General features: G+C 39.1%; 1 protein-coding gene across 1 annotated transcript in view; it reads left to right on the top strand.

Annotated features, from left to right (window-relative positions):
- The window catches only part of Slc26a7 (solute carrier family 26 member 7), a 120,245-nt gene that overhangs the window by 74,274 nt on the left and 27,600 nt on the right, over positions 1–18,371 (top strand). Inside the window, exons 10-12 of the mRNA XM_052718249.1 lie at positions 7,088–7,165; positions 8,143–8,238; positions 17,658–17,764. Coding sequence (XP_052574209.1) covers positions 7,088–7,165; positions 8,143–8,238; positions 17,658–17,764 — 281 coding nt within the window. The remainder of the gene's footprint in view (positions 1–7,087; positions 7,166–8,142; positions 8,239–17,657; positions 17,765–18,371) is intronic.

The raw sequence follows: 18,371 nt of genomic DNA, 5'->3' as shown, positions 1-18,371 counted from the left end.
GATTACTTACAAGAGCAGAAATGACTCAAAGATAAATGACAGCTCACAAAAGCTGGTAGTTGGGAACACACTGCACAGTCTGCAGGCAGGTCAACAGGTTGGGGAGTGTCCTTTCCACATGCCTCGGTTGGTCTAAACCTCTTGAAGTAGCTTAGCTAACTGGTTCCTGCTTCTTCCAGGCAGCTGGTCTGTTCTCAGGGTATTTGCAGCTTTGCTTGTCCGCAGCTGACTCTCTGCAGCTTTTATTGTTTACTCTTGGAAGGGAGGGGCCTAGTAAATCTTGTCAGTTTCAGGAGCTTCCTGAAGCTACTTTGAGTTGTTTATTTTCTGGCTTAAGGGCTTCTCTGAAAACTGCTATACAATACCAGGTCATAGACCTAGGGAATGGCAAATCTTGGATTTAAACTCAGATGATTGCACTCTTAACCAATGACCAATCAAGAAAATTGATGTATATAGTAAGAAATTGACAATAACAACTAACCATTATTCAACAATCCATTCATAAAATAAGAACTGAATGAGAATCCATAAACTATTTTATGTGAAAATTCAAACTTTTATTAGAGGTTTATCTTATATTTAATATAGTTTTTAAGCTGTAGAAAATGCATAAGAAAAGTGTAGATTTGCAACCTTGGGGGCAAGTACCAATATAAATACTGATAAATAATAAAGTAGTGAGTAAGACTGATACTGTTCACCATAGAGCAGAGGGACACACAACCATCAATTTTGAATACATTACAGTTTTGCAAATAATAACCATAACTTAAGAAGCAAAATTCTTATCTAAGCTTGGATTTCTGACATTCAAATATAGGTTCATAGTGTCTCTTGGTTGGCACAAACCTTTTTTTGTGAATTACTCTTAAATGTTTGTGATTGTTTACTTTCACGACTCCTTCCTGTAACAGTCTAGGCTTCTATAGATTTTCCCCAGGATCTCTTATAAAAATGGATTACCTTAGGTTGGTTATTTTCATGTTTAGGCTCAATGAATGAAAAATATTGAGTAGGTTCTAGAAGCTAGGCTTGGCTTCTGGTGCCATCACATACAGGTGGGTGGTCTTGCACCAGTAACTCAACTCCTCTAGCTTAATGGACTCAGCTGATCAAGGAGAATTTTAACTCTATAAAGATTAAACGAATCAATACATGCAGAACTAGTGAAACACCTAAGCACACAAAAAACCATTCTTGAAATGTCAATGATTGCAATTGATTTTATTACGGTTTTATTGTTTTTAAGTAAAGACACCTGTGTGGCTGGGATGGCCTTCTCCTAGGATGGTTTTTTCATCCTAGTTGGCCCTCACTTGCTGAGGGTGCTTGAGGAAGATGATAGTGTCACTGTCTTATGGACAAAGAGGCTGAAATACAGCCCTGAGGTGGCTTCACCACGATGTGTGCTCTCTCTGGCCTTAGGTGCTTTGCATGCATTTCTTATCCCTGTATCAGTGACAAGAAAACTCTGATCAGCCTTTGTAACTTCCAACATTGAATGCTTAAAAGAAAGAACACTTTAGAAAATTTGTCCTAAGTATACAATCTGAGCAGGTCAATAACATCATTTACTAGGATGGGGAAAGAGGGATTCGTTCTGGGGAGTTAAATGTTTGAACGGTTAGAACAAGAGAACATTTCTAAAGGCTTTTTACTTAATAAAGATTTTTTTCCTGCAAACTATGTATTGAACTTCAAAAGAAATGAATCTAGCAAAACACTAAAGCCCACCAGCAGAGTATTCTCTGGATAGCCTGCTTGCTGAGGTGAAAACTGCTTCCTAACCATGCCTGTCCAATTGTACAGAGAATCCAAACTAATGTGCATGCTCAAATTGAGGATGATTTGGTATCCATTTCAGACCTTTTTATGTTGTAACCTCTAAGTGTATATAGGTATAGTTGACAACTGGTGTGGCTGAGGAGAGTTCTAACCAGATCTCCAAAGTTTGGCTCTCAACAAGCTACTAGTGAAAGCCTTTTTCCACACATCATGACTTGACAGCGCAGGCCCTTCAGTGGCTCTGCCTCTCCTAGGCCCTGGAACGCATGCCCACTAAATTAACCTGGGACACATAGAAGGCCTTCAACTTTTTATCTAATTAATTACAACGCCTCAAAGCACAGGTGATAATCACATTACCCTTATTAATTACTTTACCACCTACAAGAGTTTCAGTATTCTCATAGGAATTCTTCACTGTGATATTTCTGTGTAGTTATCTATTTAAGGCTGGAGGTGTAGCTAATAGTAGAGCACTTGTCTGCTGTGCACAGGATTCAATCCCCAGCTCTACAAGCAACAGCAAAGAGCGATCTTTCTGATAAACCAAAAACACCATCATTTTATTTCTTCCTTCAGTCCCAGAAAAGGCTTTGCACAGTTCAGAAATGTATTTTTTTTACTCACTCTAGTGCTTTCTTAGACAAGCCTTCTCAGTCGCTTCGCTTTGCCTGCCTGCCTGTCTTTCTGTGTGTTTGTGGGTTGTCCATGTTCATGTGCGTGTAAATGCATGTGCATTTGCAGGTATACATGCCCATGTGTGCAGAGACCAGAGGTCAACCCTGGGTGTCATTCCACGAGCACTTTTCACCTTGTTTTTTAGAGACAGGGTCTCTTGTTGGCCTGAATCTTACAAAGTAGGTTAGGCTGCCTGGCTAGTGAGTTCCCAGGATCCACTGTCTCCTCGTCCCTAGCACTGGAATTATAAGTGTGTGCCACCATGCCCAGCCTTTGTGATGTGGGTTCTGGGCATCAGAACCCCAGCTCTTTTGTTCACATGCCATGGACTTTACCAGCTGAGCTATCTCTCCAGCCCAGGGATCCAGTTTGCAATAGTTCATCCTCAAGAACCCTGTTGTCTGCTGAGAATTTGGTCAGACAGACCAAAGGCAATGTGTGTGGTCATTAATAAAATTTAAACGTATTGTAGTACATTGTTGTTGTAAAGATTCTATTTAAAATCAGATATTTGATCACATACTTTAAAGAAGTCCTGTTCAACAGAAATATAATATGAGCTACCCAAGTAATTTAAATTACATAGTGACCACATCTTAAAAAAGAAAACCTATTAAAATTGATTTTAATACATTTTAACTTGCCTAATATGATAAAATTATTATAATTTCAACATGGATTAAAGAACTATATACAATATTGTTTTTGTATTTTTTCTTCAATAAAGCTTAGGAATCTGGTATATATTTTACATGTGCAGACTAATCTTAATATGGACTAGTCACATTTCAAGTACTTAGGAGCTAACATGGCAGGGAATCTGGGACTATTTTAGGTAAGTGAGTAGAAGGCAAAGACTTCAGTGTTTCAGAAATCTAATTGAATTGTTTAAATAGGAATAATAAAAGACACTTGATCAGTCAGTAGCAAGTGCTGTAGTCAAAGATAGACACACACACTCATCCTCCGTGTGTGGAAGTGCTCTTAGCTGTGCTCTCCTTGTGGATCTAAGAACAGCCTTTGGGACAGTAAGACAAACAGCACAAGTGAACACTGTTTCTTATTTCCCTCCTGTCTGAACTGGAATGTTAACTCTGGGCGGGAGCTCAGTGTCCCCTGGCTCCCTCTCCTGCACGCTTCTCTTCACTTCCAACAGCAGAGACACATCAGTGCTTTTCAGGGTCTTCAGGAGGATCACAGAACCATGAGGGATGCCAGACAGCATCTGCTGCAGAGGCGATGCAGCCCCAACTGAAACAACAGCTGGCAAGCTGTTTGGCAACGCTAAGATTGCCTCAGGGCTCTAATTTGCAAAACTGAATTCCTTTTATTCTTCTAGAAGTAGGCTCATTGCTTGCATCTTCTACAAGGTCTTAATTTAGCCTTGTTGCCTAGTGTCCTGCTTCTTATTCTTTCTTCCTGCTCTTCCCTATCTCTTTTATGATTTCACCACTTTTCATAAATCTGTGCATCATTTGACCTCTGCTTGGGAAGCAAACAATTGTGATCTGTTCTTTCCAAGTAAGTATTGTGTATCTACGGAGGACACTAATACCTTTAGTGGTCATCTTTGTAAGTAATGAGCAATATATATTGGTGCTACTGAGACTGACAACACAGATTAAATGCTACACTTCTTCATCCCCTCAGCCCTGTGAAACAGAATTTATATGTAATGTTTACACACACACACACACACACACACATATATGTACATATGTATATAACCTTGTAATAAAACATGAAGAAAATAAAGATTTCATTAACTTTTATGCAGACTTAACTCTGAGACATGTCTACTTAAAATTTTAAAACAAAAACTATCATGAGGCATTTAGCCAGCATGGCATGGAAAGTATTGAAGAGGAAAATATCTTGTGGATGGTAAGAATGTGAACGCTTGCCTTGGGCATTTGTAGCCTAAATCTTTCTAAAGCTTACTGAGGACTTACTTAGGCACTGTTTCTTTTCTGACAGGAAAAAGAAACAAATTGACTATTATTAGTGAAGAGCCTCAAGGAGTTGATTTTATTTATCACTAGTTAGCTGTGTAGTTTTTATAGCATCGTTAGTAGACTGTAATCTAACCAGGAACTTCAAAAAATAGTTCTGAAAACCCCTGACTTGTGGAACTGCCTCACTTTGAACAAGGCCAAATTGAGGTGATTATGTGTTCACACAATCCCCATTGCCGGTGCTGGGAACCAAACGCTCCGCTTTAAATCTGAGACACCATCTAAAATTAGAAGAGTGATACATGTCCCACTTCAGTTCAAGGAGAAAAAAGGGACACACTGTTAATAAATAAAACAAAACTCAACAAGTAAGCAAATCCTTGAAAATCCAGCGTTTTTTGCATTGGGCTTGGTGTCATCCGACTTAGTGTTAGTGTTTAAAACTATTAAAACCAAGATTGTCACTTGATCTCCTCTAGAGAGGGGTGAGTGGGAAACAGAGAGATCCTCCCGCTCCCGCTCCTCCCTGCTGCTCTGCAATATCCCTATCTTCCTATAAATTCAGACTTTCCCACCACCAGCAATTCTTGACAGGAGTTAGAAGAATTTCCCAAACATGTCTGCTTGTGCTAAATTAAGCTTTCACTTAAAAATAAGGGAGTTGGGCTGGAGAGATAGCTCAGCAACTTAGAACACTGGCTGCTCCTCCAGAGGACCACGGTTCAATTCCTATCACCCACCTAGTGGCAGCCATCTGTAAGTCCAGCTCCAGGAGATCTGACACTCTCTTCTGGCCTCCATGAGCACCAGGTCCGTAGTGCACAAACATATATCCAGAGAAAACATCCATACACATAACATAAATAAGATTTAAAACAGTTGGTATTACCTTCTTACATGCCACTTCCCTTCTCCCTGACCTTGGATGAGTCACCCATCTCCCTGTGTCTCAGATCCTTCCTGGGTATGTTGACTTGAGCTTGGATTCATTTCAGCTCCAAGGACTGAATTTGTTTGCAGGTGCATTGTAAGTGTTGGATTGAAAAAGTCCCATGGAGAGGACAGATATCTTTGACATTTTACCTGAGATAAAGCTACAGTTAGCGTAGTTTCCTGTCCATTTAACCATGTGTCTACTAATACAGTCCTGTTCTAATCCAAGAGAATGTCTGACGAGCCGAGTTATCATCATGCCCCTATTTTTTCGACCCCTCCTGCCACAGCAGGTCCTCCAGAGGCAGCAAGTTCGAGACCATGCTGGCTGGCTCCAGGTGTGCTCAGGCATACCAGCAGTTGTTTCAGATGCATTCAATTTCTCCCTGTAAAATCAGGCTTCTAGAGGTTTATTAGCTCTAGTAAACACCACGAATTTTTATGTAAAGCTCACTGTATCAACACAACTATATTTCTGTTATTTCAAAATAGGCATTTCCCCATGTCTAATTATATTTAACTTTTAGTGCCTACCTCCATCCCCTGGCAGCCTATGATTTTTCTCTTTTAAAAATTGTCATTGGTACAGAATTGTATCTTTTGTGTCTAGCTTCTCTTATCACAGTGGTTTTGAGTCTCACACATTTGCTTTATACTGCTGTTTGGAGGATGTTCTATAACCTGTCCATTCTTTCTAGGTCTCTGGTAAGTGTGTGTATAACTCTGTCCAACAAACAATGGTATCCAAGTACCTGCAGTTGCCACAACAGCATTGTTGGAGACCTTCAACTGCCCTTGCCAGATTTTGAAATTATTTATTATGTATTTAATTTAAATTCAAGCCTTTCCAGTACAACAAAATTCATCTTCATAGTGAATACCTTTAAGGACCAGTGAAAGGCCTCTTATGATGGCAGTCTGGCCAAATGTTTTTATGGAGTCAGGGACTTCTGCTTCTGGGAAATCAGGATCTCTGTCATTGCTATGGGAGGCAGGTGGTTCCTTTTGATCTTTATCAGCAGGCCCCATGGGACAGAATATGATCCTAAAGACTTCTTGGGATTAGTAAAATCAAGCCTTTTGCTCTAGCAGAGACTGCTCCTGCAACCCCATCTGACCACTTCATTGCCAGAGTTTCTTGTGAGGAACGAGAGAGAGAGAGAGAGAGAGAGAGAGAGAGAGAGAGAGAGAGAGAGAGAGAGAGAGAGAGGAGAGAGAGAGAGAGAGAGGAGAGAGAGAGAGAGAGAGAGAGAGAGAGAGAGAGAGAGAGAGAGAGAGAGAGAGAGAGAGAGAGAGAGAGAGAGAGAGAGAGAGAGCACTTTGGGACAAATGTGTTATTAACAGAAGAAAACGCCAGGCTGTGAATTCTTCAATGGTTACCCACATGACCTACTAGAAAATAATGAGTGGAGTCAGGCTGTAGGACTTTCCTCAGAAGTCTCCCTCTCACTTGCAACCAGCCACCGCTGTGATGTGCTGCGCAAATAAATGGCGTCCTGTTTGTGTGTGTGCATGTGTGTGCACACACATGTGTCAGTCTCATCACTGACTTCGTTTGGTTGTACCAGTTTGTCAATTATCACATTTGATGTCTCTTCACTGAAAAACACAGATAAGGACAGTCCATGCAATTTAACAATATGCCAACATTTTGTTTCTTGCCCCTATTCCCATAGCTTTGAAATAACAATAGAGTTCAAGGCTTTCTTTTTTGTCTGTCTTGTATTTTACAGGTGGCTTGTCTAATATCTTGCCTTTTCGTCCTTGTTGTCATCTATGCAATAGGACCTTTGCTGTACTGGCTGCCCATGGTACAGTAGTGCTTTTTTATGATATACTTCTTGACCTTTAATTAGAATTATTGTGCACTAAATATTCTGGGAGAATAAATTCAATAATACTGAATCTGGAAATCATTTTACTTAAGTGAACATTGAGTATAAGGAAAAATAGAAAAAATACCACATTTCACGAGGGAGAAAGGGAAGGAAATGGTGACAGTCCTCTGGCTCATCAGGGCGAAGTAGAAATAATCTCATGAAAAGTAGACTTCTGAGACTCGGGGTGTAGCTCCATGGTAGAGTACTAACTGAGCATGCACAAATTCCTTAGTTTGATCCCCAGGTGAAAAGAGAGAGGCTTTCAAAGAATTTTGCAGAATCTGGGCTGGAGGACAAAATCCATTTTCACAGCATAGACACATCTTTTATTCAGTGGGCCTCCACACTGGTGCTTCACCTAACCCATCCTAAGTCCTGGGCTCCCAAGCAATCCCAGCTGCCATCCCAGTCTTAGCCTCCAGTGTTCTAAGTCCTAGTTTTTCAAGGAAGAGGCACCATTCCATAAGACAACTGCCTAATACTCAAGTTCATTTTTCACAGGTATAAATATCTATAGGTGAAACAAATCACTACTATTAGGACCCATGTAAAGAAATATATGAGATAAATGTATGATTTCTGTAACAAACGTATTTCAAATAAAATACAGTGACTTTAATAGAAGGACCCCCAGCCTTGTGACAGTCACCCTCATAACTCAGTTTTTCTTTTTCTTATCTGTTCTCTTCAACTTGCAACAGTTTTGCCCATGAGTTCCTAAAATTGGTGTTGTATCCCTAAAGCACAAAATAAGTTAATTTTGAACAAGCAAATATTACTTTAACCTAATTGGTGACAGCTTTTCTCTACAATTTACTTTTAGAAAAACAACCAACAATACCTTGGTGCCTTTAAACTCACATTAAAATCTTTGTTCTGCTTCTCCCCAACTTATTTTTCCTTTGCAGTGCGTTCTTGCAAGCATTATTGTTGTGGGACTGAAGGGAATGTTAATACAGTTCCGGGATTTAAAAAAATACTGGAATGTGGATAAAATCGATTGGGTAAGTAGCAGTTTGACCAGACATTTCCTCTTTGGCTTAAGCACATGCTACCAAATATACTATAATACTTTCATTGGCAGGAAGCACAGTTAACCATTTGAGACTTGGGTATGCCCAGTTAGATTTTCACAATTTGAATGAAAGCATGAAATTTTTTTCTTATTTCGATGACTACATAATTTGAAAAATTTCAAAGATATACTAGCTAATTTGAGTGGATTGAGGGTTCCAGTTTAAATTATGGATTGATTTTGAAGGCAGGGCTTACTGAGGAAATGCACACTGAGAAATATGATGACTTATTATGTGCATGAAAACCCAGCTTTAAATGTATGATATGTGGATACAAGGTGGATCTCAATGGTGTCTACATTAATGCCAAAAAGTCTTACAGCTTGTCTTCCAAATGGATTAAATCGTGGGGAGGATTACATTAATAAGATATCTCTGGGAACAGAACAGATTAGATAACACTAAACACTGAGAAAGTGTGTTTTGGCTAACAGAAGTATTGAATGTACTTACATTCTAGAGAAACTAGCCTATGTAAAAGTGTCCCCAAATATCCTCCCACTCTCCAGGGTGAGTGAAGAATTTCATGAGTAGCCTCTGTTCCGCCCTACACGGCACTCGTCCTATTGAAATGTCATGACCTACATTTTCTCTTTTGATCCTTTGTGCTATGAAGCTTTTGGGCATACACTGGTGCTTACTTTCACAGTATTGCCTCTGTGACTCTTCGCACAGCACACGGCTGAGTCCATGAGGGATGCATAGACTGATGAAGACTTGACCTGCTTGATACCATTTGCGCAGGAAGAAGGCACAGAAACATAAATTTATTGTTTGCCATAAGTCTTTTTTAAAAAACTGGTTCAAGAGTCCTTTGTCTCTATTTTGTGTGTCATTTTCAAGTAGTTTCCTAGGAATTCTCATGGAGTTTATATTCCCTGAGTCATTTCATTTTGAAAATATTGCTCATTTTGTATATCATAAGAAAATGTCTAAAATGCTTTCCCCAGGCTCTTCTAGAGCCTGCTGTATTTTCAGACATTGATAGATTAAGTAGAGAAGTCAACATAATTCTTGTATTTTATGTGAGCATGCGTCTCTAAATTAACGCTCCATGACCTTTATTCTTCCTGCCCACAAAATTCAGTAGCATCATTTTTGACTATGTTCTGTGGCTTAGGGTACAGTATAAAACTACTGTAAACCTCAGGTTTGACCTCAGGGTAGGAACTGGTTACAAAATGTTTCTCTTAACCTGTACTTGAATATTGTTCTGCAAATATATGTTCTGCCTTCTCCTTAATGAACCATGAATTTATCGGTATTTTTATTTACTTTTTATTTTTTCTGTGTGCAGGGTCTTTAGCTTGCTTTTGTATGCTCTATTATGTATGTCCAGTTATGTTTATCCTGCTTTGCAACTTTAAATACTGTTTTTATATGAATACTGTTTTGATTTAGAGTCAATTACTTTATTTAGTTTTTCCAGATTGCTTTTTTTTTTCATCTAATTTTATCTTTTTTAAAAGAAGTAAGTGTGTGCTTGGATTTCCATGTGTATCATTAGTTTTTCTCCCCTTCATTACATGTCCAAATCTATTCTTTGAATCTGTTTCAGGTTTCTCTTTCTTTCTCTCTCATTGGCTAGGTCTCAGTGATTCTTTTAGGACTAGAGTCAATGCGGTAGCAGCAGGATATGGCAAGTAATCAGGTACAGCCTACAGTTCTGATTTAGGCATGTCTGCTTAAGATGTGTCCCTAGCTGAGCAGTAGCTTTAGAAATGACAGGATGCTTGGGGATCTAACACTGTCACTTCTGCATTCTCTGTCTTCCTTCATCTCTAACTGTGACAGTCGTTTTGGTTGTCAAAGTGAGTGAACTGAGAGCACTGAGATTAGTAAAGTATAACTCTAGGTGTGTCTGCCATGCTGTTTTCAGAGAGGATGAACTGAGATGGAAAGACCTGTGCTGAATGTGGAATGGATCCCCAAGGCTGGGGACCAGGTGAAGAAAGAGGAAAGGCCATCAATAGTCATTTTGTCTCAATAACGTGAAGTGCATTTGTATGCCACTACCTCGTGTTAAAATACAGTCAAAGCATAGCATAAAAGGAATCTATAAAAGAAAAAATATCTTAAATGAGAAATAAATGTGTTTTTAAAACCCAAACTGTACATAAGATATAAACCTGCCAAATACTCAGAAGTTTGGATGATAATCCAGAAAAGCATGGGAATCCCACAATTTATCCTCAGTTTTCAATCCACTGTAGTCTTTCAAGGTTATCAGAATCTTGAAAGGTCTTTACAATAATTCTTTGGTAAGAGTCAGTAGGGACAAGAGCTTTTAAATTTTCTGGTTGAGGCTGGCTCACCAGAGAAGCAGTGAACACACACCAGCAGACATGCATTTGATAACATCAAACCTGCCATTTGTGTCACTCAATCTTGTTCCCAACCAGAGAGGAACTACTGGTGTTTTCATTGTCGTTGTGACAAAGTCCTAGAGGAAAACACCCCAGAGCAGAAAGGGTTTATTTTGATTATGGCTTCAAGGATATGTCTCAATAACGTGAAGTGATTTACTTTGCCATACCCACAACAACACCATGACCTGAAATCCTTGAAGCCATAATCAAAATAAACCCTTTCTGCTCTGGGGTGTTTTTCTCTAGGACTTTGTCACAATGACAATGAAAACACCAGTAGTTCCTCTCTGGTTGGGAACAAGATTGAGTGACACAAATGGCAGGTTTGATGCAGTCTGAGCTTATCAAATGCATGTCTGCTGGTGTGTGTTCGCTGCTTCTCTGGTGAGCCAGCCTCAACCAGAAAATTTAAAAGCTCTTGTCCCTACTGACTCTTACCAAAGAATTATTGTAAAGACCTTTCAAGATTCTGATAACCTTGAAAGACTACAGTGGATTGAAAACTGAGAATAAATTGTGGGATTCCCATGGTTTTCTGGATTATCATCCAAACTTCTGAGTATTTGGCAGGTTTATATCTTATGTACAGTTTGGGTTTTAAAAACACATTTATTTCTCATTTAAGATGTTTTTTCTTTTATAGATTCCTTTTATGCTATGCTTTGACTGTATTTTAACATGAGGTAGTGGCATACAAATGCATTTAATGGATGATATAAACCCAATATGCAAATCTCTTAGAGAGGCACACAAGGAGTTTACAATGCTGATTCCAGAAGCAGGCACCTAAGCAGGAGGCTGTTGGATAGAATAGAGAGGAATGGTAAAGTGTGAGGCAGGGGATCATCAGTGAGCTGAGGGTGGTTTCCAGTCGTTTTTGTTATAATTGAGAGACTCGGAGAAGAGATTGGACAGGGAGTTGAAAGAGCAAAAAGAGTGGGTGAGGTGTGATTCCAAGGCTGCTGACTACAGTATGTTTGTGAATCTTAGTTTTATTGCTGAGGAAACAGTGGAGGAAGAGCTGATTTGGAGATAAAGCTAACAAGTATGTACTTGGGCATGTTGAGTCTGAAAGAGTCTTTATTAACAATTTTAAAATGGTTTAAGAACTTGGAATTATTGACTAGTGGGATAGCTCAGAAGGTAGTCACCTGCTATGCCAAGCCTGATGACTTGAGTTCAATCCCCAGGCCCCACATGGTGGGAGGAGAGAACCAACTCTTATTACTTGTCCTCTAACCTCCACACGGGCACTGTGACACCCCCCCCCATAAATAAAATGTATAAAAAAATCAAAAAGGAAATTAGTCGTGTACTGATTGGAATTGATCTTGAAACCCTGGAATTAGGAGGCATTACGGTATAGACAGAGCGGGTTGAAAAGGTGACATGGACATAGGAGACATACTGTCATTCAGTGGGCATTGTGTTGGCGTCCCATCATGTACTACGGTTGGAATGAACTGATATACCTCCTTTTAAATGTTTAAATTTTGTTTTTAAAGTTTGTTTTATGTTATGGATATTTTGCCTGCATGCATGTCTGCACACCATGCGCTATGGCCAGCTGAGGCTATACAAAGATGTCAGATCTCCTGGAACTGGAGTTACAGACAGTTGTGAGCGGCCATGTGGCTGTTAGAATTGAACCTGGATCCTTTAGAAGATCAGCCAGTGCTCTTAATCACTGAGCCCTTTCTTAGCTTTGCTTCATATATATATATATATATATATATATATATATATATATATATATATATATATATACACATTTCTTAGCTGCTTCACCAAAGATCAGTGGTGTGTGTGTGTGTGTGTGTGTGTGTGTGTGTGTGTGTGTGTGTGTGTGTAATATAACTTAAAGCAGTGGTTCTCAACCTGTGGATTGTGGCCCCTTTTGCAAACTTTTATTTCCCAAAATATTTACATTATGATTCACAACAGTAGCAAAATCACAGTTATGAAATAGCAACAAAATCATTTTATGTTTGGGGGTCACCACAACATGGGGAACTGTATTTAAGGGTCATAGCATTAGGAAGGTTGAGAACCACTGATTTGAAAGTATAAAGTTCAAAGATTATGTAAAAAGTCACCACTTAAAAGAAACAGAAGTCAGCCAGGTGGGGGGTGGTGGTGCACACCTTTAATCCCAATCCTCTGGAGGCAGAGGCAGGTTAATTTCTATGCATTCAAGGCCAGTTTGATCTACAGAGAGAGTCCAGGACAGCCAGGGCTTCATAGAGAAGCTTTGTCTTGGAAAAAAAACAAAACCCAAACCAAACCAAACAAACAAAAAAAAACCCCTAAGCACCCCCAAACCCCAGAAGTTTCTTGTTTTTTTTTTTCCGTTTTTTATTCCCCACAGTTTTAGATTGATTCAGAGTTTGGTGTAAAAAACCCTGCAGAGAAGTGAGGAAATAGGACTCTAAACAAGAGTTTCACTCACAGGTTTTGAACTGAGTTGAGAAGCTGATCAGATATGTATATAATTTCAATGGTGTGGACCCATCATCCCAGCGGATAGCATGCCATATCAGATGTATATAATTTCAATGGTGTGGACCCAGCAGATAGCATGCCATATCAGATGTATATAATTTCAATGGTGTGGACCCATCATCCCAGCAGATAGCATGCCATATCAGATGTATATAATTTCAATGGTGTGGACCCATCATCCCAGCAGATAGTATGACATATCAGATGTATATAATTTCAATGATGTGGACTCATCATCCCAGCAGATAGCATGCCATATCAGATGTATATAATTTCAATGGTGTGGACCCAGCAGATAGCATGACATAGGTCAGGGGAGTGAAGTAAGTCAGTGGCTGCTAAACTATTTTCACTGACTTATTGTCTTTAAGGAACAAGAACAGATGTCTCCTACAGTTCGGGCAGCTTGGAGGTTAACCTGTGTTTAGGGGTTATGGATCCCAAGCAGTTCTCTCAAAAAGAGTGTGAGAGATAAGAGCTCACCATTTCCTGATATCTGTAATGTGTGACTGATATCTGGGCCTTTATAACAGGAATTGTTACAGAACACTGTTGAGAGTAGTTTATTATTGATTTACATTTGATATTAGCTATAAAGTAACCACAGGAAGTTACTAATCACTTGTAGAACCTGATCTACAGAAGATGATGCTGTGGGTGTAGAGCTGTATGTTTTAGATATGACTATATAACCTGGAGTAACCATAGAAACCCTGAAAGTAAAACAAGACCATGCTGGGGTGCTCTAGACAGGGAACAGTAGGACACTGGTGCTGTTAAGAGGGAAATGGGAAAGCCAGAGGGGATATAGTTGGGAGGTAATGAGGGAGGACGGTACAGAGAGGAAAGAGGGAAGGAGTTTAAAATTATGGGAGAGCTAGATAAAGGCAGGTAGATGGAGAGAAGGGAGTGAGTTGGATAATGCTTCCCTCCAGAGCCACAGACTATCAAACAAAAACCCCAGTGCCAGACATGGGAAACTTCCTGCGGTTGTTGGCCAGAGGAGTCCAAGAGACTCCCAGAATAACAGTCTATTGTCCTTATACTTGGTTGCCTCCCAAAACTCGCAGGGAAGACCTGACTGCTAAAGATTCCACACACTTCAGATACAGGTCTCAGAGGAAACGAGGTGAAACTGAACTAGAAGCTTTTCTGCTAAGAACTAACTCTCATAGTATCCAAAGGTGCTATGCAGATGCTAGGGGGAAAAGCAATTGATAGACTCACCCAGCTGTAAAATCTATGAATTGCAACAATGACCAGCACGGCCAAGGTGTCCTCAAAGGTACAATAGCCATTTAGTTGGATTTAAGGCACACTCAATAGGAAGGGATTCATGCCTGGTACTGTAAACCTGTGGTTGGTAAGGTCATGGATCCTAGAGAAGAACCTACTACTGCCGTTTTCCTAAATAAATATCTCTAACCACCCCCTAAATACTTATCTTTACACCCACAGATAAGTGAATCTCTCACCCTCCCATCTGAAAATCTTCTTTCTGTAGCAGGTAAAGACTCTTATAGAAATCCTCAATTGGTCAAAATATGGAAAATAATGACTGTGGGGTGCCTAAAACCAGTTAATATCGGTGTTAGGTGTACAAGACAACTTGCACACCTAAGGCTCAGGGAAAAGTATAGGAGAGAGGGTAGAAGTATTGTTAAGAGCCAGAGGACCAGAATGCATCTGGTAGGTAATGATTTCTATATATGATAGGGAAGTTTCATCCATGAAATCGCAAAACAAGGACCTCACATGTCAAGGCCATACACCTAAATGAAGAGCTATAGTCAATGACCAATAAAGAGAGGGAGAATTAGTCTCCAAAGATGTACATCTTGGGTTATCCAAACCTCAGCCATCAGTCTTAAAAACCTATGCATATGAATAACGCTAAATGTACTCAGGAGTCTCTATTTATATGCATATGTAAAACAATAATTAAAGAAGGAGAGATCATGAGTTTGAAAGGGAGAGAGGAAACATAGGCAGAGTTGGAAGAGAAGAGGTAGAAGTGGATATGATGTAAACGCAGTGCTCATGTCTGAGATTCCCACAAAAATTAAATGAAAAAGCACAGAGCCAGCTGTTACTGCAATTGTTTGACTTGTCTAATGAATTCTGGTTTCCAGGCTCTGTTTTTTTTGTTTGTTTTGTTTTGTTTTTAATGACAAGATCCTAAAATCCCCAAGCCATTCGCCAGTTCTGGAGATTGGTCAGTAGAAGCGAGCCTCATGATGCTCTGGTGAGGGTCTGCCACACTCAGGCAGGCTCAGCACCTGAGACAGGGAGAGCTCGGAGTCATCATAGAAGTGGAAGTTGTGGTATAAAACTTGCAGCCCTATTTTGTATATGATTTAAATACAATGTCATAGATTAAAGGAAAAACAGTGTATAGAAATAAAGACCAAAAACACTGCCAGTTCACCTGAATTAAAGAGGAACAACTCTGTCCCAACCTATGAGATGGCAGGCTGGGTTTGATCTTGTAAGTCATAATCTAGAATTGTGTTTACAGGAATTAGTTACAAAAACAGAATCATTTAAAATATACTTTTTCTTTTACACCAGAATGTTTGTGTCTTTTATTGAAAAGGGGGGATTTTCCAGATAAAACTCCCTCCATTTGCTTCTAAGAGCTTAGCTTTACAAAACAGTGTATTTTGAACCAGGTTTTGGTAGATATACAAAAAAATTTCAAGTCTAAAATGCACTCTAGAAACATTTACTTCAGACTTGTCTAAGGAAAGTCCCTATATCCATTCCTCAAGATTTCTTTTTTCATTTCTAAATAAACAGTTTACATTTCTTTAAATACCAAGAACTTCACACAATGCATTTTGATTGTATTCACACCCCTGCCTCCAGCTCCTCCTGGATCTACCCTCACCAACTTCATGTCTGTTTTTTTAGGTCTATGGAGTTCAATTTGTGTTGCCTAATTGCTCTAAGAGTCGAGCTATTCCCCAGAGTGTGGTTAATCCACCAGGGGTCATACCCTTAAAGAAAACAGATTCTCGCCTCTCCTGGGAGCTATCAATTGCCCAAAATTCCTCCATCATGGGGTGGGATTTTATGCTTATCTCTAGTTGTTTGTCTAGTTTAAGCTTGCACATGTCTTGTGCATGCTGTTAAAATCGAGCTGAGTTTGTATGTGCAGTTGCCTTGTTGTGCCCAGAAAACAATTTTGTTGTGGCCATCCACTACCTGTGATTCTCACACTCTTTCCACCCCTTCTCATATAATCCCTCAGCCTTAGGAGGGGTGTGTAATACAGCTGTCACCAAGATTTTATGTTATCTTTAGGTTACAGAGTGGGTTTTCAATCTTTCACTTATGGATGGCATGAATTATGTTTTTGAAGGTACTCTAAAACACTGAAACAGAAAGAAAAAAGTTAGAATAGGATAGGCAAAATGGTGTGTGTTATTTGGGGAAAATAATTTGAAAATCATTCTTAGATTAGTATTTTATAAATATACAATTTTCTGTTTAGAAGTATAACCTTTCTAGATTTTGTAAATTATTTTTGTTTTTGAAGATATTTTTTGATCACTAAACTTAGAAATACCTGCTTTTTTACTTGTTGTGGTTATAATTTCAAGTGGTGGGTAAAATTACAATAAATTTAAAATTACAATTAAAAGAGAATTTATTTTCTTAAAAAACTTGGAATTTCTTCTAAGAATTAAGTCAGCTCTGACATTTTAGCTTTTTAGGAAGTGGCCCTTTATAAATAATGATCTTTCTAGGAGTTGATCTGAAATCATTGGTGGTGTTGGTTTATTCAGTTACTTTAACACTGGGCTTGGAGAACCTTATATAGTAACAAACTATATCAGTGTTTTATACAGTAATCATAGAAAATAGACTATTGTTAAGCATGACAAAAAAACACCCCTGCAAATAGTTGCTTTTAGTACTGTTTTTCAATAAGAAATAGTAGGAAATTACGGCATACTTTTGTGCATATACATATCAACCATTTACAGATCTGATATATACTATGTGGGGCTGGAACTAAGGGTTGGCAATCCAACAGGTTAAACAAAGTGCCTTTACTCTTCTCCCATCGAGAATATGATGGAGCCACAGTATGGTTCTGTATTTCTGGGTTTCTATTCACATTAAATAATATGTTCTTGCGCTGGTGAGATGGTTTAGTGGGTAAAGGCACTTGCTGCCAAACCCGATGACCTGAATTCGATCCCTGAAACTCACGTGGAGAGATCTGACTCTAATAAGCTTTCATCTGGCCTTCTGTACTCAACCCACATCATGGTCTGTTCACCTTTGTACTCCCCCTCACCCTACACACAGGGGCGGGGGAGAGAGAGAGAGAGAGAAAATAAATAAGCAAACAAATATTTAGAGATTTGTTCACTGGAGGGCTGTTGAGTACAGTTGTGAGATATTTGCAGTTCTGAGAAAAATGAGGAAGAGTAGCCACGTCTTCTTTTTCCCGTGTCTCTTTAGGGCATATGGATCAGTACTTACATATTTACAATATGCTTTGCTGCCAATGTGGGCTTGCTGTTCGGCGTTGTCTGCACCATAGCTATTGTGATAGGACGCTTCCCAAGGTAAGGCTTCATTTAAATACTCGCTTCTTCTTACTCCACAGCAAAACATATGATAGATATTATAGTGGCTTTTATTTTACACAATATATATTGTTTGATGATTTAATATTCTCTCACTTCTAGTAGGGAAACAGGAGAAGAGATAGCAAAATATTTTACTTACATATGACATATACTAATATTGGTCATAATAAAAAAAACCATCCATGTCCTAACAGATCTCCGAAATAAACCAACTTAAAGGGACAACTTTATTTTGCCTAGAGTTTGGAGGTTGCCTTGGGCCTGTAGTGGCCCAGTGCATCCCTGGTGGAAATGAATAGTGGAATCAATCTACTTGTTCCTAAATGCCTGGAAAACAGAGAGAAGGGATTATGGTGCCAATATCACCTTCAAGGGCACACTCCCAGTGACCTAAATCCCTTTAATCCCTAGAAGGTTCTACCTTCTTCCATCAGCCGTGTAAGCTGCTAACCAAGCCCTTTAAAATCTAAACCATGATGAATTTCATAGCATCTATTAAAATCAATAAATCTCATGGTCATATACTTTATCATAGCATTTGAAAAACAAAATAAAGGATACAATACTCAACACGACATAAACA

The sequence above is a fragment of the Peromyscus californicus genome, unplaced genomic scaffold (genome assembly GCF_007827085.1).
Source record: "Peromyscus californicus insignis strain IS unplaced genomic scaffold, ASM782708v3 Scaffold_5__1_contigs__length_169319896, whole genome shotgun sequence".
NCBI lineage: Eukaryota > Metazoa > Chordata > Mammalia > Rodentia > Cricetidae > Peromyscus > Peromyscus californicus.
This window is presented reverse-complemented; position numbering and strand designations above follow the sequence as displayed.